The 24,862-nt window shown below is 41.2% G+C and overlaps 1 protein-coding gene across 2 annotated transcripts in view; it reads right to left on the minus strand.

Moving 5' to 3' along the window:
• Nucleotides 1–16,805, minus strand: part of LOC137601662 (G patch domain-containing protein 8) — a 35,369-nt gene extending 18,564 nt beyond the window's left edge. Inside the window, exons 1-3 of one of the 2 annotated variants that reach the window (XM_068323984.1) lie at nt 16,673–16,805; nt 15,952–16,020; nt 15,553–15,827 (exon numbers count right to left, since the gene is read on the minus strand). In XM_068323984.1, coding sequence (XP_068180085.1) covers nt 15,553–15,705 — 153 coding nt within the window. In that variant the 5' untranslated portion in view covers nt 15,706–15,827; nt 15,952–16,020; nt 16,673–16,805. Of the gene's footprint in view, nt 1–15,552; nt 15,828–15,951; nt 16,021–16,223; nt 16,246–16,672 lie in introns of those variants that run through there. The other variant, XM_068323985.1, reaches the window with a different exon arrangement.
• Between the last annotated feature and the right edge of the window lie 8,057 nt (nt 16,806–24,862).

Below are 24,862 nucleotides of genomic sequence, written 5' to 3' on the forward strand. Positions count from 1 at the left end.
ACCCTCCCTCTCTCTCTCTCTCTCTCTCTCTCTCGATTGTAGAGAATGGTAAGTTTAAAAAAAAATTTTGTCTACTTTTTTAAACACCTGTATATTTTTTTTAGTTTGATAAAAGTTTAAACGATAGATGTTTTCTTTGTTCAGGACACACACAGTACTTTTATGAATAAATGTGATTTTAAAAATTAAAATCAAAATCTCTGTCTCTCTCTCACAGAGAAACAGAGAGAGAGTCAACAGCACTGAATTTACTATGTATGGCATACTCAAGTGCCGAAAAAGAAAAATACGATCACTGTCAGTGGTCGATGGTGGCTCAGAGCGGGTCGTCCAATGATTCAAGATCGGTGGTTCGATTCTTGCTCCTACCGAGTCATTTGTCATTGTGTCCTTGGGCAAGACACTTTACCTTCCTTGCCTCTAGTGGGATATTTGCTGGTGTTTGAATGTGTGTGATCATTTTGCTGGTGGCAGATTGGCAGCCATGCCTCCATCATCTGCCCCAGGGCAGCTGTGGCTACTCACGTAGTCTACCATCACCAAGTATGAATGAGGAGTGAATGAATAATGGATGTAAAGTGTCTTTGAGTGTCCAGAAAAGCATTATATTAAAAATCTAATCCATTATTATTATTACTATAATAAGTAAATGTATTTTGGGCACAAACAGTTAACGGGTCTCTAAACCAACACTGCTGATAGAATTTTCTTCCCTATTTCTTGTTAACATGTGAGAAGCTGCAGCATTATTTGGTGGCACTACTACTACAACCTCAATGAGAGGTAGTAGTATTAGTAATAGTAGTTGTAATACTAGCTGTATCAATTTTAATCCTAGTAGTAGTAGTTGAGGTAGTAGTAGACTCGTGTGTGCATTATCAAATTCTGTTTTTATTCAGTGTTCCAGTGTTTCATTTTGATACCTTTCACTTCGCTCTTGTTTTGCAGAAGATGCATTAAAATTGTGTGAATGTGTGTGTGTGTGTGTGTGTGTGTGTGTGTGTGTGTGTGTGTGTGTGTGTGTGTGTGTGTGTGTGTTTCAGCAATTAGAGTACTTTGGTGATATGCTCGGTGAGGAATGCCGCCAAAAAAGGTAGACACTAGAAACAACTTCACGGTCCACATCTAAGTTCATCCCTTTCCCAATCTATTTTTCTTAATGTCACAGAGGTGGGGTGGTGAATTGTGGGTGGCGGGGCCTGGAAGCTTTCCCAACTGAACCTGGGCCAGAGGCTGCGTCTAGCTCGGATTTATTGCCAGCTCATCAGAGCCGATGCATACTAGACGCACGCACGCACGCACACACGCACACACACAAACGCACACACACACGCACACGCACACGCACACGCACACACACACACACACACATACACACACACACACACACACACACACACTTCAGAGTTACTAAGTGAACTACTCTCCATGTAATTACCAGAGCATGTGGGAGAACGTGAATATTCCACACAAAAAAGTCTGGGATAAAACCAAAAACGTTCTTGCAGTGAGATGCCAAATGAAACCACTAAACCACTGTGTGGAGTCAACAATAATGGCAATAACAACATGTAGCAACATGGAATTCTGTCCGGAGACAGACGGGTTCTGGCTTAAAATGAGGAGGAGCAGCAGGGTCACAGGTGAGAATGTTAGGTTGGTGATTATATACGGTGTGCTGTAATGCTCATTGCTTCTTCTTGCTTACAAATCAGAATCCCATATACAGAGACCAAGTATCTGTCCAGTTGTACATTTGTTTGACCACCTGCAAAAATGTGATGCTATTTTGGAACATGAAGTGAATGGAAAGAAATAGCTGTGCTCCAAGGCTGATGTCAGTCAGACATGTTTGTGTATCTGTGTAACATGTTTCACTTCTGAAAAATCCTTCCTCTTTGAGATCCAGTTTGAAAATGTCCAACTGGATTTTATTATTTTAAGTTATTGAAAGTAATTTAGGTGTCAGTCCATGTCCTTTGTTTCCATCTATTACTTCAGGTACAACATCCATATATTTCTGTACTGCATCTCCATCTGTAAAGGGTAATTAAAATGTTTATGACCCTCCCCATACTGATATTAAACCACCTTTTATCTGTATTACCTTTCCCCATACTTATCGACTGTTTAAAGCACTTTTGTGTCTCACATAAGTCCGGGACTCACGTAACCGAGCGCACTTCCGGATGCAGTCATCCAATAGAATTCGCGTACGATATCACGTGACTACCTGGCAAAAATCCTCAAAGAGGTGAAGTCGCGAGCTTTGATACGCGAATGCGCAAGGGCGCACTGTAATAGCAGTTTGTCAATATGAGTTTGAAATGAGACCTTTGATGACCTTTAATTATTTTATTCACACAAATGCCAAAATCAAACCTCTACCCCAGCACACAGATGCACACACCCACACACGCAGACGCACAACATTGTACACATGCTAAATGTTAAGGGATGAGCTGTCTAGGATGGTTGATTGACTGACTCAAATGGGATTGTGTCTCCATTTGTTGTTGATCTGTGACCAAATCAGGACTGCAATCTGCCAGAGTGTGATGATTATACAGATTAGAGTGGAAGACAAGTTAAGAAGATGAAGGTAATCAGTTGGGGGAAGTGACAGATTTAAAGAACAGGATTAATACAATCGAAGATTAGGCGCTACTCTCTTAAAGCTTGCTGACATCTCACCAACTCAAACACTCACAGATGTGGGATGATATGTGTGACAGAGCTTGGAGGGGATGGAGAGACGATGGGTTGCCACTGTTGTCAATGAATTTAGGAATTGCTGCACTATTCATGAGTTTTGTGTGGGTAGTGTTGGTGTGCATGTTCATTTTGTGTGGGTTATTAGAGCTATAAGGGCAAGAATAACATTGCACATTGCTGCAAACAATGAAGTTAACAACCACACAGAATAGATGTCCTGGCATGTTCAGATTACTTGGAAGTGAGTTGAGTCTCTCTGGTGGACGTGGAGTGATTGATGTGATGTTGGCATAGTGGTCGGGAATCAAGACACTGCAGTTTGAAAACGCATTAACCCTACCAAACTAACAACCAACCCAATTTAATGACATTTGGGGCATTTTCTAGCCATATTTACAGCAGCTATGCCTATATTCACATTATCAAGCTGAAGTGACTCAGTTCCAATGGTTTGTCTTATTGAGCAAAACTAGATTCAGTATGTTTAGGGCTGTGTGAACAGCAGAAACCCAGTCTGTACAATCCAGATACAATAGATACGTGTCTGATTCATAGCCAAGCAACAATAATGAGAATGGTCAGATGTGAATTCTTAAAGGATTTTGATACACGAATGCAGTGAGCACTATCACCATTGCCCAGCGTCAGCAGCCAAATTAACCAAATGGCCAGACTATGTTGTCTTGCGAATACATTTTGCACCATGTCCAACTGTTTGAATATCACAAGTTGTTACTGAATATGATGTGTTTCTGATATCGGTGATGACTTATCAATGCGTAAATTGATAAGTCCTTCTGTATTTGAGCTAGGAAAAGGTTGGAATTATGAATGTGAATCATCAAAAGAACAGAATTTAATCTGAATGAAAAATTGGAATCAAAGAAAGAGGCTTGTAATGTGAAGATTGACTAAAGAGGTGCACAGAGGTGTCTTGAATGTTTGCATCTAAAGTTTGGGTCAACAAAGCAGGTCTGATGTTTTATTCCTAACCCTGACAAACTATTTAACATTTGCATCTGAGAATACAGGATACTGGCTTCCAAAAATGAACATGTCCAGAATTTATTGTGGAGATAAGGTTGTTAGTGGGATAACATAGGAAGAGTGATCTGGTGCATTAGAATGAGAGTACATGGATACCTAACGATACTTCAGACAAGAACTTTGAAAAGAGCTGCTCCTTTAATAATCTTCATCACAGACACACACACACACACACACACACACACACACACACACACACACACAGATTCAGCTTACTCTGTGGTGCACATCAGTCCCACTTTGTTAAAGCTGGTTCTGCTGTACTCAAAGATTGTGCAGCAGTTAAGACCTGGCACTGGCCAGGAATTGAAATCCCGCCAGATCTCTCTCAGCTTTCAACATCCTGCTCTGCCTCCTTCCACGTCTCTGCTCTCCACATCTCCTTCTTTCTATGTGTGTCCTCGCTATCATTACCAACTTCTATCCAGCGCTGTGAATGGCTGCATTAGTATGTATGGCTGTGTAGCTCAGGGTTTAGAGGTTTATGTCTTCTAATAGACAGAGATTTGTCCTGTCACACCAACACCCACATACAGCTTAAAAAGAGAGAGACAGAGAGTAAGAGACTCCCTCCTCTCCTCCTGTGTGTCGACGAGAGAGAAAGAACATTTATGTTCTTGTCTTATCTCCAGAGCAAAAGGTTCAATTTCTGTAAAATTATAAAGCTTTCATTTGTGTCTCTCTCTTCTTGTCTCCCACGCTTCCATCTTCTTCTTTCTTCATCTTTTACTCTCTTACCACCTCTCTATGAGGCTTTTTTCCCCTCTTTCACTCCCCTTGATTGGATTACTACGACAAAATAGAAAAGATGAGAAGGGGATGAGGGTTTATTAATGTGAGGGGTGAGATGACACAAATCTGTACAGGAAGATTAAGGGAGAGGTGTGTGTGTTCATGTATGTGATCACAAGTACAAATGTGTTCTTATGGCAGACGTCTGTGTTCATCCTCACAGATGGTGGGGTGAGAGGGGGAAGGAAGTGAAGCATTTAGCTGTGGAGCACTTTAATAAAGGGGCAAGCAATCCTGCATGACCCATTCTGCCATCCATTATTGATGCCTGCCTGAACCAGGCTGATGAATCATTAAGCCACTCATCAGGCCTGGGAATTATGCCGCCTCGTCCAACGAATCTCATTTACATAAGTGAAACGTTGCCATTTGTCACACACTTGCACATAAACACAAACACACACACTCTCATGCCACCACGCATTCAAAGTTCATTGATTTTGGCTTCGTTTGTGTTGTGAAACAAAAACACACAACTTTCTAATACCCTGAAGAGACAAATTAAGTGAAGCTGTGAACACAGAATTTAGAATGAGGATTAAACTGCACAAGACAAGTGCTCTGCAGCTGCAACACCCGCCTGCTTGAAGATGTGAGACAACATGTACCATACCATCCAGACCTCAAGTTAAAATGGTTTCTGAATCATCTGAGATGACAGACACATTTTGCAAGCAGATAATCACACGTGCACAAATGTGCCACTGACTTTATAGACCATAGAGTGCGAAACAGGAGGGATGACAGAGCGAAGCAAAAAGGAGTGAAGAGAAGCTGATCTTACAGAGTTTGTGTTTACTTCTTGCCTCTGGGTTTTATGGCAGAGGAAAAGTGGAGAGTCTTAGGGAAGTTGATGAATACCCATCGTATGCACACACACCCGCACGCACACACACACACACACACACACACACACACACACACACACACACACACACACACACACACACACACACACACACACACACACACACACACACACACCCACACATTCCTTCTCATCTTCATTGGGGCTCTCCTCTCCTCTCCTCTCCTCTCCTCTCCTCTCCTCTCCTCTCCTCTCCTCTCCTCTCCTCTCCTCTCCTCCCCTGTCCTGTCCTCCCCTCCCCTCCCCTCCCCTCCCCTGTCCTGTCCTGTCCTGTCCTCTCCTCTCCTCTCCAGCTGTTTTCATGACTTCCAATTCAGTGAGTAATCCTGTACCACAGGGTGAGAATACACCTCACAGCATGGGGAAGAAGGCCTCGTAGCGGACTCATGCAGCAACATACAAACATAATCACATCAAACATACATACCACAAACAGATGGAGAAAACAGACACCCTGCCCACATAAAGGAGGTAGCCAAGGCGTTGTGGCGTGTAGCTGGAGGCTGCTTGCAGATCACTATGATCCTACCATCCTGGCATCAAGCAGCCAGGACATTTCTGCACAGTGCTAAGCTGAGCGCCTGGCATCTCCAATCTGCTAAACATAGGAATGCTGCTGCTCACGATAATTGCAGTGGGTTGTTCTCTCCATCGTAGCTGATTTGAAAGCAGGTGGAAGCAAACGGCATGAATTATTAGTATCTGCTTCATGGATAGCTCTGCCGGTGGAAGTACATTTGATATAATTTGATGCATTCTTACTGATGCGTGACGAACCATGCACTATCAGTGTCCAGGTCGGTCCTATCTGCTCTGATACATAAACATGAGAGCACGCCAGAATGAACACACATGAGAGCATACAAAATGCCATTATAATATTACATGCATTTTTACTTCATTTGAATATTTTTGTTTAACCTCCTGTGTGTGTGTGTGTGCGTCCATGTGTGTGCACATGTGTGATTATTATATTTTACCAGAGCACAGAGATTTAATAAGGTGTTCTAATAATATCCTTTTCATGCAATAAATCCGGACCTAAAATGTACCCTTTTCTTCATTAGGGTTTTTGGTCAGTGGTCAGAGGGGAAAAGTGAAAGGTCAGAAATTAGAGGCTGTGACTGAGACAGCAGAAACGTGAAAGATTCACCTCTAAATTCAATAAAGCCCCAATGATTAACAGGTGCTTTTATATCACAATGAGAAAATAATAATGCCATTCTTATCTCGACGGTAAACACACCAGCTTAAATGTAGACATAAAAAACACAGATATTCATAAATTCTGTTTTATTATTACATTTAAATAACTTTTTTGGTCCTTCAATTCTTCTAAGTTAGGCTGGTATGATAAAGAAGTCTGCATTTTTGTGTTGGTGTATGCAACCCTGCAGTATGCAGGAGAAAAAACATTCTGTGCGAGGCACAGCAATGCAAACCAGGAAAGCCTTGATATTACTCAAGTAATTTCAGGGAAGTCAAACTTGATCTATAAATACAACTCAACTTCAGTAAGTCCGAATTATTTTTATAAATTGGCCATTTGCACATGAAAAGTCGAAGAAACCATGATCTGAACATTAAACTGAGACTGAAACTCAAGTTACTTGACTGGAAGCAACCCTGGGATTCTGCTCATCGAAGAGGTGCTGGATCACAGATGCTTTTTAAGTTAACCATCTCTCCTCCGGAGAAAGAGATTATTTTATACATGTGTAGTCTTGTGTATTCTTCGTGTAACATATTTTGTATGACTGTACGTACATGACTGTATGTGTGTAAGCAGAGGTGCATAATTTCCCTTTGGGATAATTAAAGTATTCATTCATTCATTCATTTGTCTAAAATCTTGTGATTTTGGATGGCACACATTATACAGCTTCAAAACATCACACTCCCTCTTGCCTTTCTGCCTGGCATTTACAGATGTGTGATTTTCCTTGCATTTACCTCCATCACTACAATGCCCCAATTCCAGTATGGCATCATGTGTTTATGGAGAACAACAGGATGGCATAAAGATGCCAGACTTGCCTTGAACTGGTTGTCTAAATGGGGCTGTAGTGTATAATGGACATTTCCAGACAGAAATAATGACAGTCATATCTTTCATTCCTTCAAGACTTTCTGCAATATTGCGATTGCAATATTAGTTCCATCGCCTACTCACATACACAATACACAAACTTCAATATAGTCTAACTGCATACACATATTCACAGAAATATAAAACTTGGCGCTCTAAGACTGAAAAATAAGTCTAACTCAACAGTCGAACTGCTAAAAAATGAATGCTCTGGAGACGAGATGAAAAACAATGGGACAGGGACGTGAGGTGTGTCAGAGAAAGGGGCATGGGAAGTAAGCTACTGGCTGGAGAGATAAATGAAGCAGGAGACAGAAGGCAATGGCGTATTGATGTAAAAAAAAAAGGTGGTGGTGGGAGGGGGGGAGCCAGGAGCACAGGTTGCAGAATCTATGAGGATAAAAGAGCACCAGTTAAAACTTTGAATGACATGACATTCTAACAAGTGTCACTATCTCTTTCTTGTCATCTTGTGCTCTGTGTTTAGTTTCCTTTCAGGTCTTTTAAAATAACAATGTTTTGATAATTGTGATTTGAGGCTTTTGTGTGTATAATTTTGTTGAGAGCATGTCTTTCATTTTCTAACTGAGTTGGTGTTCCAGATGGTTCATCAAACATCCAGTAATTATCAGACACTCTAATTGTGTGTGAGTGTGTGTGTTTATGTGTTGGTGTGTCTCCAGGTAATTATCTGATGCTGCGATCACTAATGACCACACAGATAAACATCTGTCCCAAGGTAATATTAAAAATGAGAAATTGGCCATCTGTTGTGTATGTGTGTGTGAGTGTGTGTGTGTGTGTGTGTGTGTGTGTGTGTGTGTGTGTGTGTGTGTGTGTGTGTGTGTGTGTGTGTGTGTGTGTGTGTGTGTGTGTGTGTGTGTGTGTGTATGTTTGTGGACACATACAGGCATGGGTGTATGACAGCCCATCACTCGAACAATGCATCTAATGCAGTATATATACTTCAAAAATTTTTTACACATATTCTAATCACAATTTTTCATCAACAGAATTTTTCATCAACAGCCCTCGCTATTCTCCTAATAACAAATAAACTAGTACCAAACATTCTCAGCCCACATGATACATACGAGCTCACACACACACACGCACGCACGCACGCACGCACGCACGCACACACACACACACACACACACACACACACGGAGCTCACACAGGTCAGCTTAGCCTCCAAGACACCTAAACAGTTGTGCCACAGGAGCAGATTCGTGATCAGCTCCAAAAAAATTTTTTAAAAAAATCAATCTTCCGAATTCATGAACATCTTTAGTCTGGTGGAAAAGAGACTTCAAATGGAGAGGTATTAATGTTGTCAAACATGGTGAGAGGTGGTATGTGTGACAGAAAATGTGTAAAAAAGCTCTGAAACAGTCCTTTAAAAGATGTAATGAAGGACGAGGTGTCACTTTGTGTTTTTGTGTATGCTTGTGTTTCCAGCATACAGCAGGTCAAAGCGACATGCTTAAACCATGAGTCAGTTGTGAGTCGAACAGGCATCACAAAGCCAGAGAAAAGCACCCTAATGCAGAAGCATAAAGACTTCTATACATAGATGGAGATGAATGCATTCCTGTAACTTGCAGCTCCCTCTTTCTCTCCTTCATTCCTGACGGTGTGTTGTGCTGTTGCTGAGAGAGCAGCAGGTTATGTCACCTCAAAGAATGAGTTCATTTTCAAGCTACACAGCAGACACAGGCAGGAATGTTGCTGGGTAAAATATAAGGAAACAAATGTCACCCCCCCTATAAAAAAAAAAAAAAAGAAAAGAAATCTCAACAAAAAGGATGTGTTTGGAAAAGACTGAAAATACTGAGGCACCGGTGTAAAGACGTTGCATATCCTCTGGGGACCATCCTGGTTATCAAGTAGAGGTTATTATGCTATAAAGCACTAATGAATTCATTAGCTAAATGAAATGTCAATAAAGGCTTGAGAGTGTGTTAAAATCGATGCCAAATGTCTTGCCTTCCCTCTCTCCTGCTCTTTCTCTTCATCCTATCTTACCCGTCTGTCCCAATTATCCAAGTTTACACCCAACACACACTTGCAGTCACACTCTCTCCAGGGTGTTGAATGTAAACCATGATGGAGGACATTAGTGGTGATCAGTGAAAGCACTTTGCAGTGGTCAGCAGGAATGATCCAGTCGTGCAGGACTTTAATATTCAGCAGCACTCACCTACTTGCTCTCAAAATACTCTATGAGGTTGTGATGGCTTACTTGGTGCATGTGTGTGTGTGTTTGGCTGCATTAACATTACACTTTATGAATGAGAGAGGGTAAGAATGAACTGCCTCTTCTCCGAAATAGCTTTACTGACGACTCTATAACCGTGGTAAAGCGCATTCACTTTAAGCTTTCTTTTCTGTCTGATAGTTGTCAAACTTCATAAATGTCAGGATTCTGTTTCCAGCTTGATCTTCCTCTGGGTGTTATTTGATACTGAGCCCATACCCATTATAATAATAATCTTCATTAGAGTGCAAAAATTCCTCGGTATCTTGTTTACAGCCATGAGCAAACTGGCACGCCAAATGCTAAACCAGTTGGCTAATCTCACCTCTGTCTTCTCATGATGGCTTAATATTTGTAGCTAAGTATGTGACTCACTCCAAGCATGGCTGTGTTTTCGTGCAGCTAAACACTTGTTTCAAGATAATTGTTCAGGGCATATGTTTAAACGCCGCCTCATTTGCATAAACACTGTTCAGCTCCCTGCGGAATCAATGAAAACACAAGGGTGCAAACACAGAGTCACATCCACACACGTACACACTGGCACATTCACACTGGCTTTGACACTATGCCTCATAGCTGATGATGATTCATCTGCTTTCTTGCAATAGAAGTGGCATGTATATCAAAACAGTCTTAGAGCAATGAGAAGTTAAGTACGTGCAAAGTCAAGGATATAGTGATATGAAGGAAGAGGGGATTTTAAGAGAAATGGTGAGATGGAGAAAACAGAATCAGAGCTTTTTTGGACTAGAAAAGGAAATGGAGTTTGTTTATCAACTTGTATCAGTCTGCCTTACACACACCTTCCCTTTGCTATTCCTTCCTGGTCTCTTTCTATTCTGACAAGAATTTTAAAAAAAGTGTTAATGAGATTTAGAGAATAAATAACCACTGGTGATTAAAACTGCTCTCCACAAAAGCCACAAAATTTTAAACAAGTCTGAGAGCCCTGTTACTGCAACAGTTAGTGATGATAAAGTGGTAATAGGCCAACTACCAGCATCGCTCTGCAGGGAAGCACACTAAAAACAAAGCAAAGACTTCCAGACTAACGTTGGAGGATTTGTTGCTAAGGAGAGGAGAGCTCTGAGTCAGGATGACTATTCTTTGACCCTCATCTGGGCAGAGTGCTGCAATGCCTTATCAAAGTGAAGACACAGGAAGTTACCCCTGACAAATCCCAGTTGTAATATCCTCTGTAGTTCAAGGATCTAAGCCAAATCAAAGTGCTGGCTGGCACAGGAGTAGAGTGGACAGGAGCAAAAGATGCTGCTCAGCATGTTCTGAGGAGATTAAACTCACCTGGTCTTGGCTGAAGGACTGTACTACACCTAACACAAGAGGTCACCTTTGAAAAACCTGACCATGGGTACTGCCTGTTTATCATGCTGACAGGCCAGTAAATTGGGCCACGTCTAAGCTAATATGGATAAATCTGAAAGCACATCCTTCACTTTTCGACCTTCCATATATACTTAGCAAGCATTTTCCAACAACGCAAACCTTTCACTTGTAGATTCATCTGCATTAGGTAGGACGGTGCTATGGACCATGTACCTCTGAATGACACCTTCTAATACATGCCTGCAGTGTATAGAGACACTATGCATTCAGCGTAGTTTTGGCCAATAGTAGCTGTAACTCTGCTATTGCATTGTTAGTGTTCATTTTTCATTATAATTTTCCCTTTCCCATGGAAATAAGTGATGATTTATCAATCAACGCCCAAATATTTCAACGTGCCCCTCAATTTGTCAACAATATAACCACCACCTACCATTGAAGGTAACGTAAGTTTCAGCTGAGATAGTTATTAGTATGCAGACCTGCAAAAAAGGAAAAAACAAAACAAAAACAAAAACCAATCACTCTCAAAATCCTCATCTCCCCACACTGATCAGGAGTTTCAAACTGAAAATACTCATACTGAAAAAATATTAATTAAATAAAACAAAAAGGAGTGAACCTCAGAATGTCACCGACAAACACATCAACAAACAATCACAATCTAAATAAAATTAGATGAAAGCTAAGTGTGTTGCCTTTCAGTGGAAATCCTTTGGTGGTAATTTTTTGCACATAAGGTTATGTTTTTGTCATTATTTGGGTTGTAGAAATCAGAGATCACAACTTATCATGAAATAAAACACTTAACTGAACCTCTCATGGCCGTTTGTCTGTTTGACTTATTTTTACACGCTTCTGAAATGGAATCCTCTTGAAACACAGTTCACATTTAAAACAAGTATCTTTGATGAGGTACTTTTATCATGATCATGTCGCTTAGCTTCCTGTATTTACTACGCCATTGTAGTAAAGTCTTACTTAATATAGAGCAGCTGTGGCTCAGTTCACGGCACTCTACAAGCAGCATTTCCAGCATCGACTCAATGGAGTACCAATGTCTATTTATCTCTGATGGAGTCAGATGTAATTGAACTTGTAAGATCATGAAGCTTGTGTTAATAAAATCTTTTGGTCAGGACTACTTCAGAAATGCGAAGGCTTGAATTCAGTTGTCCCTTTGAATCACTGCTGATCATGTTTGTGTAAAAGGTTTCCTTTGATTTCTTTTTGGTCGATATGTGAGGACTTTCACCTTTGAAAAGGGTCTCAGGTATGAGTACAAAGCAAGATTTGGAATAGATGACATTGATTTGCCAAAATCCACTATTTCAAAATAGATTGAATGCACCACCGGATTTTCAAAGACCTACTTGATTACGTACTATATGAGCCATTAGACATTATCATTGTTGCCCAGTATAATTTCATATTTAAAGTATGTGCATATTGTATTATGTACAATATGCACAACATTTGCCAAACTGCTTATTTTGTGTGAAACAAAAGAACTTTATCATAGTGTAAGTTTGAGAGTGACCTAAATTGAGTGAGTGAAGAAGTCAAATAACTAAACAAACTTATGAATCATCAAGGTCAACATGAAATAAGAATTTGTGTACCTGTTATTTTCTCCATTGTTTTGTTTTTAAGGTTATAAATTGTGGAACATACCCATCACAAGGTGAGCACTTCAAACAACTTATTTCTTCCAACTAACAATTCAGTCCTGCAATAACAATCAGCTCAGTCTAAGTGTATTCAATAGATTCATTTTCTGTTGATTAAAAAACGAAAACTGGAACACTTAAAAACAACTTCTGAAAAAAATAAAAACTAGCTCAGCATCATGGCTTACTCAATCTAATAGATTAATTTACACAAGAAAATGAAGAGAAACATGCTTGCCAGAAAATTGGCAAACACAATATCAGTCTGAAAATGTAAGAATTAATAGAAATAGTCAAGTAAATCTAAATAACCCTTATTTGTGTGATAAGATTCAATTTGTGGCTAGGGCAAATGAGGATTTGAGTATACATCAGAATCACTGAGCCCCAACACAGCCGATCAAAACGTCATTTCATTTTCACGCATTAAATTTCTACAAAGTGGATCCAAACTTTTGATTAAGGAAGACATATAAATATATACATCTGATAAAGGAGGAAATACTTGGCTGTTGAACATTTTTCACATTTTACTGCTGGTCACACAAGCTAGACCCACTGCTGTTGTCGCGTATATGATCCTATCATGTGCCTATTACAGATGGCTGCAATCGTCTCGTCTTCAGCCGCGTATCCACCTTGTGAGTCACAGGTTACGCTGGAGACCATCCCAGCTGGCTAAGGGCAAAAGACGAAGTACACCCCAGATAAGATGCCAGCTCATTGCAAGGCCACGTGAAAGACAAACACACACAAACACAGACTCATTCTCACAGTCACACCTATGCACAATTTGGTGTGACCCAAGCTGCATGTTTTTGGAGGTCGGAGGAAGCCAGATAATCCGGAAGAAACCACCGTATTTTGGTTATGCAAATTATTATACTCTTAATTATGTGTATTTGTTTTACTCCCAATTAATTCATTGGGATGACAACAGTAAAAAGTGGATGCACAATAACATCTTTATTCAACATGAAGATAAAACTGAAATGCATCGTTGCCCTCAAAGCTAAAAGAGATCTATTTGACAAACTTTGACCTCTAGTATACCCGATTAAATCGAAGGTTACAAGCCTGGGAATTATTTTACAACCTTATTTTTACTCCACACAATAAAGTATGTGACCAAAACACTACCAAAGAAATGTTAACAAAATAAAGCCAATTAAATATGAATGGTGAAACAATTAGAAAAAAAAAAGTAATGCCATTTTAAACAGTGTCCAAAGCAGTCAATTGCAAAACTACAACTAATTCAAAGCTATATTAGTTGACTTTTAACTAAAACAAAGAGCTAACAAATTACATCAGCTTCGCTGAATGGACTCGCAGTCTCGGTATGAAAAGATTTCAAGGTTATTCTATTCATGTAAAAATCTCTTAATGGTTTGGGACCAGTCTATATTGCAAAATCTTTCACAAGCTTTCAGATCTTCCAATGACGAGTTTCTGAACACAGAATTATACACACAAGAAAATTGGCAGTGCAGATTTTTAACCATATGTTCCAAAACTATGGACCTACCGAGAACTATACATATGGGCTCTGTGAACAGTTTTAAACAGCTGGAAACCTATTTAGTAACTTTAATTCTCTCATGTTTTATTCTTATTCCTCATTTTTAAAAGCAGTTTCCTCTATAATTTGTTATCTTGTGCCTTTACTTCACCATATTTTGTCATTTACTTTTATTGTTCAGAATTTTGTGCAACATCTCTTGTATGAAAAGTCCACGTAAAACACTGTGATTGTGTGTATTTTAGAACAAGTGCAGATGTTTGCAAGAATTTTGTGTGTGTATATGACTGCAGCATCCTCTTTGACTGTCTGCTCAACACTGTTCACTCATTCCCATCACATTGTGAGCGCGAGCCGAACATGACAGACTGGTAATGACTTGAGTATGAACACACACACTCTTACCCACACAAACACACACACACACACACACACACACACACACGCTCACACACATTCATACACGCATACCAGCTGCTCCTCTCCTCCTTTCTCATCAAACTTGTCATCAGCTCTGCCAGTTTGCCTAGTCTCACATTAAGAGCTCATGAATAATATGTGATTACCAGAGACCTTCAAAGCAGCTCCTAAACCTACAACAAGCACACTAATCACAGTCGAAATATCATGTTCACGTGTGCATTTACTGTCATTTCTTTTTACTTTTCCCTCCTCCGATTTTTTCTCTGTCACACTTTCTTATATGAGCAGACAAAAACAAACTGCTGGTAGGCAGCGATGACTGAAAGCCAGCTTGTGACTAAATGCCAGTTTTGGTGGCTCAAAGGAACCACAGGCACCCAGAGAAGGTCAGGAAGTTACCTTATCAAACTATGTCTGGTCATCACACACACACACACACACACACACACACACACACACACACACACACACACACACACACACACACACACACACACACACACACACACACACACACACACACACACACACACACACAGTAGGAGACCTCATTTCTCACCTCATTTAAATAACTACACCTCAGTTTTTCTTCCTGGTTCGGCTTTGCTGTTGTCTGACAGGCTGATTCTACTTTTTTTACACACTTTTGTTATACTTGTGAGGAACAAAATGTGATCACACTAAATCCCTAAGCCTTATTATAATCCATTTCTATTTTTATATAAAAGTAGGAAAAGTAGGTAAAAGATGCTCCTTTTTACAAACACACTCTCACACGCACAACAACGGAAGCCTACGGACGCACTCATGTTGTCTTACCGGTGAATCGCTGGTCGTGGTGGGACACAGCGGTCCCCTGAACACCCCCTTGACGCGCCGAAAATGCCCATTGCTCAGGTGAGTAGAGCTGATAACCAGGTAGTAACACGCGCTGCACGCCATCCCAGGAGCCTCCAGGGGCGCTGGGCCCATATACTCTAGGGTTCTGGGTCTGCGGGTGTCCGTGAGGGTCCCGCACGGTTGTTGAGCAGGTGAGAGTTGGCCGCTGGTATGGGAGGATGTCTCAGGCTTGTCCACTGATGGAAAGTGTGTGCCTGCGTTTAAAAGAGGAGACCAGATGAGAATGTGCGTGGGGAATTATGCGTATGAAAGTACACAGAACGAGGGAGAGACAGAGAAGGGGGGGGGGGTAGAGAGAGAGAGAAATGTTACACTGACCGAGCTCTGTCACTGGATTCAGCGCTTGGCATGATGTCGTCGGTCGGGCTTAAATAAATGAAAGAGCGCCTGTGGAGTGCCAGAGGAAGAGAGGGATTCATCCAGTCTCCGTTCCTTGCTCTCTCTCTCTCTCTCTCTCTCTCTCTCTCTCTACACACACACACACACACACACACACACACACACACACACACACACACACACACACACACACACACACACACACACACACACACACACACACACACACACACACACACACAGTGGCTCACCACTCCGCTCATTCCCTCTTCTCTGTCGTTATAGTCCACTGGTCCAGTCTGTAAAGTGAAGCAGCCTCATCCAAGCAGCAGCCGCTCAGTTGGGGCTCCTTCGCAGGTGCGCTTCTCTCTCTCTCTCTCTCTCTCCTCTCTCTCTCTCTCCCTCTCTCTCTCTCTCTCTCTCTCTCTCTCTCTCTCTCTCTCTCTCTCTCTCTCTCTCTCTCTCTCTCTCTCTCTCTCTCCCTCTCTCCCTCTCTCTCTCTCTCTCTCTCTCTCTCTCTCTCTCTCTCTCTCTCTCTCTCTCTCTCTCTCTCTCTCTCTCACACACACACACACACACACACACACACACACACACACACACACACACACACACACACACACACACACACACACACACACACACACACACACAGACACACACACCGTCGAAGAGGAGAGAAAAAGGGAAACCATCTGACCTTTTCTCCCTTCTTTGCTTTTGTTGATTGACAGCGGATTTAGAGGCAGTCGTGATTGAAATTCCACTGCGCGAAGGTGGGAGAGACGGAAAATTCATCCAGGGCGGTCCTGTAGTTATTATCAGGCTTCAGCGCAGACAGGCTGAAGTGGTTGAGAATCTTTCTCAAGAAAGAAACTCTCTCTCTCTCTCTCTCTCTCTCTCTCTGTCGCTCTTTTCCCGGGATTGCACCGGACCGGATTCCCGCTGTCGCCTATAATTTGCAGCCCCAGCCCGCGTATCAGGGAAAGACGGATCATTTCTGTCCACGCCGTGCCTGAGTAACTCAGAATTGAAGTCCCCCCCCCCCCCCAACTCCATATCCTCCTCGTCGCTTCTGTTTCTTTTATTTCACTTCATTTTCTTTTCTCTCTCTCTCTCTCTAATTTCTTGTGCAGACGAGAAGGCAACCTTTACAACTTGTGTTAGTTTGTGTGTATCTACACATGAGCAGGTGAAAACGTGTTGTTGTCAACCTCACTTCTTGTCACCTGGTCCAAACTCACACGCTGGATGGCATTCAAAGTGTGCGCAGTGGTGTTTTGTAGGGTGTCACTGCCGTCAGAGAAAGGGGCCCCTGACTTTTGGGGGGGTAATGACTTGATCACCGGTTCGGCCTGTCGAACCGCCGGGTGCCGTGAAACGTTCAGAACTACCAGCAGCCAAGTGTCTCTGCCTCAGCGGTTTATGGAGCTGTTCACCAGCCCGGTGCTGAGCCTATGAAACCGTGAGCCCCCCCCCACACACCCCCCCACACCCCTCCACCCTCCGTGACGCGTCATGCATATTCAAGCTTTCTGTGATAGACGTCAAACGGACGTTACATACGACATGGGATTTTGACGTCAGCACAAATGACAAGGACATACTGTATGGAGAACCAGTCATAGTCAGTATTAGTGGGAAATCTGTAAATATCCATTGATTAGTTCAATCCAGACCAAAAGTGCTATTGTTCTTTTTGGATCACAGATAAAGAGTCTTTGATAAAAAAATTCCTCACATGACAGTGAATTCAAGAAAAACTCAGAGGAATTTGCTTTTGCTTCTTGGGCAATTGAACTTCCAATAATGCAAACATGGCTGGTCCTTGTACTTTCACAGCTTTTGCATATTATTCTTGACAGCCTCCCACTCTTTGTCAAACTGGTGCCCCTCAGCCTACTCACTCTCTCGTTCTACAGCATTTTTCTGCACTTAATCAAGTTTTTATCAAGTCCTTAAGGCTGGATTCCTGCCACCTGGAACAACAGCACTTTGCTGAATCCCACGTCAACATTTGAACTGTATGTTATAAATGTGTGTTCAAAGCAATATCACAATTTGGTTTTCATTTGTTGTGATTGAGAGGGTATGTGATGCTCTTGTTTTTATCTTCATGAAAGGTCTGTTCCTCTGGGACTCTGCAGCTCCCCATAAGCACCAAGCATGAAGCATGGATCTGTTTTATCCTTAGACAGTATATAGATCTATTAATGGACCCTCATCTTCCATGATACTCAGAATATACATATATGTGGTTGTGGGCAGAAACACACGTTTATTAACTAAACATCTTTGTTTAGCTAATATGGTGATCTTATGTTGTGTCTCCAGGGATTACAGACCAGGACAGGCAGTCCCCTGTGATGGATTTACTCTCTGCAGGGGGAATGGCCTGTGTGTGTAAATATATATATCTAGATATATATTATATTATATTAATATATATTTTTGCAGGTAGCCAGCTGGGATAGGCTCCAGCAGAACCGTGACCTGCAAGACAGATAAGCGGCAGAAGACGAGACAATTACTGTCATCAACAAAATGGATGGATGACTATATATACATACTAGCGGGAAGCCGTGGAAATTCCACGATAAAACAATAATATCAGACTGTTTGTGCTAGCCAGCTAGTTTCACTCAGAATTTGTTGCTGTTTTCAAAAACATGAAAATTGTTGTAACAATTATGACACTCTAAAATTATGTTAACTGGGAAGTCCGTGTACAGAGAGAGAGAAAGAGAGAGAGAGAGAGAGAGAGAGAGAGAGAGAGAGAGAGAGAGAGAGAGAGAGAGAGAGAGAGAGAGAGAGATAGATAGTTATCATTCCATTTTGTTGATGATAATTATCGTTATCCATATACTGTATTAGTCATCCATCCATGCGCAATGTGAAGCTAATCTTTCACCTCTACAATGAATTAGTTAAGTTTGGCAAACTTACCCATGGTCACTATGTGCACACATAGCATCTTATCACCCATCTTTTGTTGCAGGGTTTATTATAAATGCATATGAAATATTTTTATTTTTCCCCCAGATGTCATCTTCACATGCAGGTTAACAAAAGGAAGTTATGATGAATGTTTTGTTATCGTTGATACAACAGGTAAAGCTTTTCTTGCAGTTTTTCCACATTTGTGCATTATAAGTGCTCCCTATTTCCTCTCTCTCCCCACCAGACCTGTGATTATTTATGCTTCTGCAGAGAATCTGGGCACCAGCCTATACTGCTGTGATAATCCATACTTTTGTGCTGATCTGTGGCTTTATAATTCACCCACCATTTGTGAACATCTTTGCTTGTATTTGCACAAACAAATAATGTGTTTGACATGCTGTTATGTAGATTTAGTCAAAGTTACACGGACTGCGACTGTATGATCTGTTTATTCAATAAACAATTTTTTCCCAATAATAAACAGGAAATGGTACAGAAGAACTTGAGCTGATGACAAGTCAAGGAGGAAGACCATGCCATGAAATGATCCATATGATTATATTAATGTCATAATATGATGTATTTCTTTCATTCATATTATCTCCTGCTGTCAACAAACTGGAATTTTGCAGGCTTACGTTTTAGAGCTTTTCCGCTCTTCTGTTGGGCATGTTTAAACGTCTCAGAGATGTGTTCCTGGCATAAACTTCAGAACAAGCATATATTTTATGAAAATAAAATTAGTTGCTATGGAAAACCAACCCTGAATAAGCATTAGAAAATGGATGGATGAGACAATTTAGTTGATGAGATGCAATTTTTGATACATTATCTTTGAAGTGTTTTCAATTAAAGTTAATGTAATAATAATTAGAAAATTGTTCCATTCTCTTTTAATGATATTTTTACAGAATGTCACGTTTTTGCAATCTGGGTTATAAGTACAGTTATATCAGACTTTGATATGGGCAAACCCTTCAGTGTGGAAGCAGGTGTCTGGATGGCTTTAAATGAATTCTCACCACTGATCTGTGGATAGTTTGCTAGATTATTTCAACAATGAGGGTTAACAGTGTGTGTTTGCATCTATTTAAGTATTTAACTGCTTATGCTATTAAGATGATGATCTATATGAATGTCCTGTGACATCAGATTGTTGGTTTTGTAGTGCTCCACAGAGTAAATTGTAGTATTACACCATCGCTCCAATTTTCTTCAGTATCCACTGACACAAACTTCAGGAGTTCATATCAGTACAAATAATAACAGTGTTGTCTGGATGGAGAAAACCTAAACACCTTCACATCCACATCCCTACATATACAAGTATGTACTGTATATGGACACTTACAAACACTACAACATGTCCTGTGTCTATGATGGAAAATTTACCTTTCTGACCAATTTTCTCAGTCTGAGAATACACTTTCCTCACACACACAAAAAAAAGGAAACCAATCTTATGCAGGAAATTACCTCCACAGAATCTCATGGCAAAAGCCTTAGTTAATGTCTTATACACTTAAGCACTGCCAGGTAATGTATTTTCTGAGTCCTGGAGCTCCAGTGAGAGTAACGTAGCAGCAGTAATGAGTATGTCCTGAACAATCAAGAGAAACGAAAAACAACTGCACAAACGCTTAAGGCTCCTCAATAGTGATATAACTAAAGAAGCTCCTTTGTTTTTGTTAATGCCCCCCAAATGTCAGGGATCAGAAAGCACATTGTATGAAGGTGTTGCAGTGTGTTTCAGTGTCTCAGGAAGAGAGGGTTGGGGGTGTTTGCACTGATCAGTCACAAGAGGAAAACTGTTGTGTATATTTTAAATGCTCTAATTCCCTGAAGTGCCTCTCTCCTCTCTCATGCTATCTCCGTGCTCCTGGATCATTCATTACAGTTAGAAATGATGCAGTAACACTGAGGGGATGGGATCAGGTGAGTGGAAGAGTTGGAGCAGGAGACAGACAGTAAGACAGATAGGAAGATGAAGACAGTGAGAGAGAAATCTTGGTGGTATGTATTTTCCCCAGTCGCTGCCTCTGGCTCTTTTTCCCTCTCTTCTCTCCTCATAAACTGCAGAAATATTACACTTAGGTTTGGGGCTCATATCGCTGTCTTTTATGTGCAATGGATGAGATTGCATCTGAATGTATTATGATCCAGAATAGGGCAAATTTGTGGAAATCGTGTGTGTGTGTGCGTGCGTGCGTGTGTGTGTGTGCATGTATTTATGTTTGGGACAGGAGAGTGGCTCACCATGGCCTCACTGTGAAACTACTTTGCAAAGAAGGTGGTGTAAGTATCGAGGCAGGTAAATACCATATTCTTTTTTTTTTTTCTTTTTTCTTAATCGCTCCTTCCAACAAGTTCTGCTGAGGGAGTGGGAGAGGGTGATCTTTTTAAAAATAATCTTGATGTTGCACAGTTCACAGTAAATTGAAACACTTTTCAAATCCACAATCCATTTACAAACATAACTGAGTTATTATTTTACTTTAAGATAAATCATCACCTACAGGTATGTACATAAATATAGGGCTGCATATTTAAATAAGTAGGCCGTGAAATTAGGATTTATCATACTAATATGCGTCCGTGTGTGCTGGTGAACATTTATTATTTGGTTTGATTGTGCACTCTCTCACATGCTTGTAGTTTATGTATGTGTATATGAGGGTGAGCTTATGTGCTCTTATATTTTTTCCAGTGTGTGTGCGCTTGTGTGTCTGTACATACCTCAGTGAGAACATAAAAATGACACAAACAGTTGTGTCTGCATATGTGTGAAGCCATCCACACATTGGTCTGGCACAGCAGATTGATAGGAATGAAATATTCTGTAATCTAAATGTAAATGGAAGTGAAATTTACCGGTGGGTTCTACGTAATTACCAGTGACACAATTTATTAGACTTGTGTTTGTGTAAGATGGAGAGTGAGAGAGAATATGTGAGAGACAGAAAAGGGGGTGGGTTAAAGAGGAAAAATGAGTGTGTGGAGGGGCAGAATGACAGAATAAGAGAGACAATGATTTATACTGACTTATGGTTTCAATGGCTGAGCATTATGGGTGCAAGTTCAATTGTACGGAGTGGGAATAGGATTTAAGAAGCTAGTCAGAAATGTCCACTGAGACAAAACCTAGAAGAAAAGGAGGCGTAGCCTCAGTCCTGGATATGACTGTTCAGCATGAAGCACGGAGGAGTGGAGGATAACACAGTATATGGGACAAGCGCCAGACTTCTGCCTGTCAGAGCTGACAACCTGGGTTTGGAGGTGGACTTGATTTCTTGAGCGGTGGTCAATTAGTCACCCTCGGATGAAGTGGTCTGGTATCTCTTTGATATACAGGTGGTGTCAGGTTAATCCTCTATCCTGATGTGAACTGGGGTTCACATCAGGATAGAGGATAGTTTCAGTGAGACAGTCAAGCATCACTTACACTGAGAAAGGGATCATTAAGGCGCTATGCTACGTTAACACGATTAATAAGACTGTAAACTTGGCTTGTAAATGCTGAGAAGATGTGTATTTCCAAGTGTACATTATTCTTGTAATTTCTTTGTGTGTGTGTTTATATTTGAAATTTCATGCATTTTAGCCAAAGTGCCTCTCTCACATTCTAGCGGCGAGGTGATTCAGGAGCTACTTTTATTTCATTTTTTGTGCCACCTCTTCCTGGCAGCTAATCAGCACATTATGTGTCAACCAGTGGCCCTCAGAGTTACCACTACTACAGAAATACACAACTCTCTGTCTCAAATGGATGACATTTTTTCAAAACCTGTGCCGGACATGGATTTATTTGTTTTATTTGTTTATTTTTGCATTTCGTCCACTTTGATATTATTGATAGTTTGTAATTTAGTCTATGCCATGCACCTGTACTGACCCTATCAACGTTAAGGTTTTATTTATTCACCATTCACTAGATCAAAAGTTGCCAAAACGCAATGTGCACATAGGTCCAGAAAGAACATGAATATGTTTGTTTCTGTTTTTGACTTTTAGAAGTTGCCTGTATTGACAGCTGGCTCAGAAACTAAAGTGCTGGTGAAAACAGTCTTCAAGATGTGTTGATGAGCTTCGTCCCAGAGAACAACAGATACTTAGCAAATATTTACCCAATCGCAGGTGCAAGTTTTATTCTCACCCACAGTTATTGTGCCTCAAAGCTGTGATAGTTAAGATTAAATGTAGTGAAAGAAAAAGAAGAGACCCCCCCCCAACAAAAAAGATGAAAGGGCAGAAAAGAGGAGGACAGGAGGGAGGAGAGCTATTATAGTGTGTCCATGCTGATTTGGAGAAGCCTTGATCTGACCTGGCCCGGCGCCCTTATGCTCTTGGCTGACAGCCATGGCGAGCAGCACCTAGTAGGGTTAGAGGAAGTGAGGTCATGTGAATCATGGGAAGCGGTTAAAAATCAACTTGGCAGCAAAGGGCAAATTCACAAGTGAAGGTCAGACATACATCACCTAACTGAAAGAGATAGACCTGCTGCTTAGGCAGAAAGAGATAAAGAGGAGGGAGGCTACAGAAAGAGTAGATCCTCCATCCTTCGCTCCACAGTTCTTTTTACACAGAGATGGAGTGAAAGAGAGAGAGATGTGCGAGCAATGCACAGAGCGAGATATAGGGCCGTATCCACATTTGCAGTAACATACAGCCCACAAAGGCAGCTTTATAGTGTTGTTGTCGTGCTTGTGCTTGAAAGCCAAGATGCCATGCAGATAAACAGCATCTGCTCCTCTATTCATTTTGTCCTCTCTTCCATCCAACTGTGCAAACACAAACAAACACCTTTTAATCTCAACAAAAGTTTGGTATTTCCCAGATAATTAAGCACAGACGAGCATTTGTGGATCAGCCATGGTGTGTGTTGTCCTGATGGTGAGAGGACCAGTACAATGACCTGTCCTAGGCTGTTTTAATCTAATCAGTCACTCCAGCTTCCTAATGGGCTGGTTTCCCAACAGTCATCTCCTCTGGGACTGCTTTTATCTCTTGTATGCATGGCTATTTACTACTCAGGGGTCAGGGATCTGCCTCGCTCTCTGTTCAAGGAACCAAAGCTACATCGTAACACATTACACCCACGCTCTCTGTGATTAATGTGCTGGGGTATCCCTTTTTGTGTGGATTCCAAGCACAAGTGTGTTTGTGGCGGCTGTATGTGTATATGTGCGTGCACGTGTGTGACCATGTGTGTATGTGTGTGTGTGTGTGTGTGTGTGTGTGTGTTTAATGTGCTTGACTGGGTCTATCAGCAAGACTTAAATCTAATCTGGTAGCCAGGCATGCCACAGCGACCTGTAATGATTTAAGACTGACCTCGGCTCTCTAACTCAATAGACTCCAGCCCACTCAGGGTACAAGGTGCATACTGTATGTGTATGTATACAAATGTGTTGCTCATGTGTTAATATGAGCTCCAAACATATAGACAGTGAATATATGCTTGTGTGTCATGATACCGCCTTATGCGTTTGCCGCATCACAAGCACACTCACTCTTTGACCCCAAGCATCCACAAACCTGTACAAACACATGTAGACACACACACACACACACACACACACACACACACACACACACACACACACACACACACACACACACACACACACACACACAACACACACACACACACACACACACACACACACACACACACACACACACACACACACACACACACACACACACACACACACACACACACACACAAACATCACTCATCCTCTCTCCATACTCTGCCTTTTTCTCTTTTTTCCTTCTCTCTTTGACCTTCAGTTTGAGTTTATGGGAGTAATCCTCCAATCCTATAAACAGGCCACAGTCTGGCACACACATAGCCTCCTGACACACACACCTACACACATAGTTATTGGATTCATAACTGTGAGACTCCTATCCTCATGCGCTCTGTGCAAGATGAGAGGAGTTG

This window comes from Antennarius striatus, chromosome 9 (assembly GCF_040054535.1).
Source record: "Antennarius striatus isolate MH-2024 chromosome 9, ASM4005453v1, whole genome shotgun sequence".
NCBI classification, from domain to species: Eukaryota; Metazoa; Chordata; class Actinopteri; order Lophiiformes; family Antennariidae; genus Antennarius; species Antennarius striatus.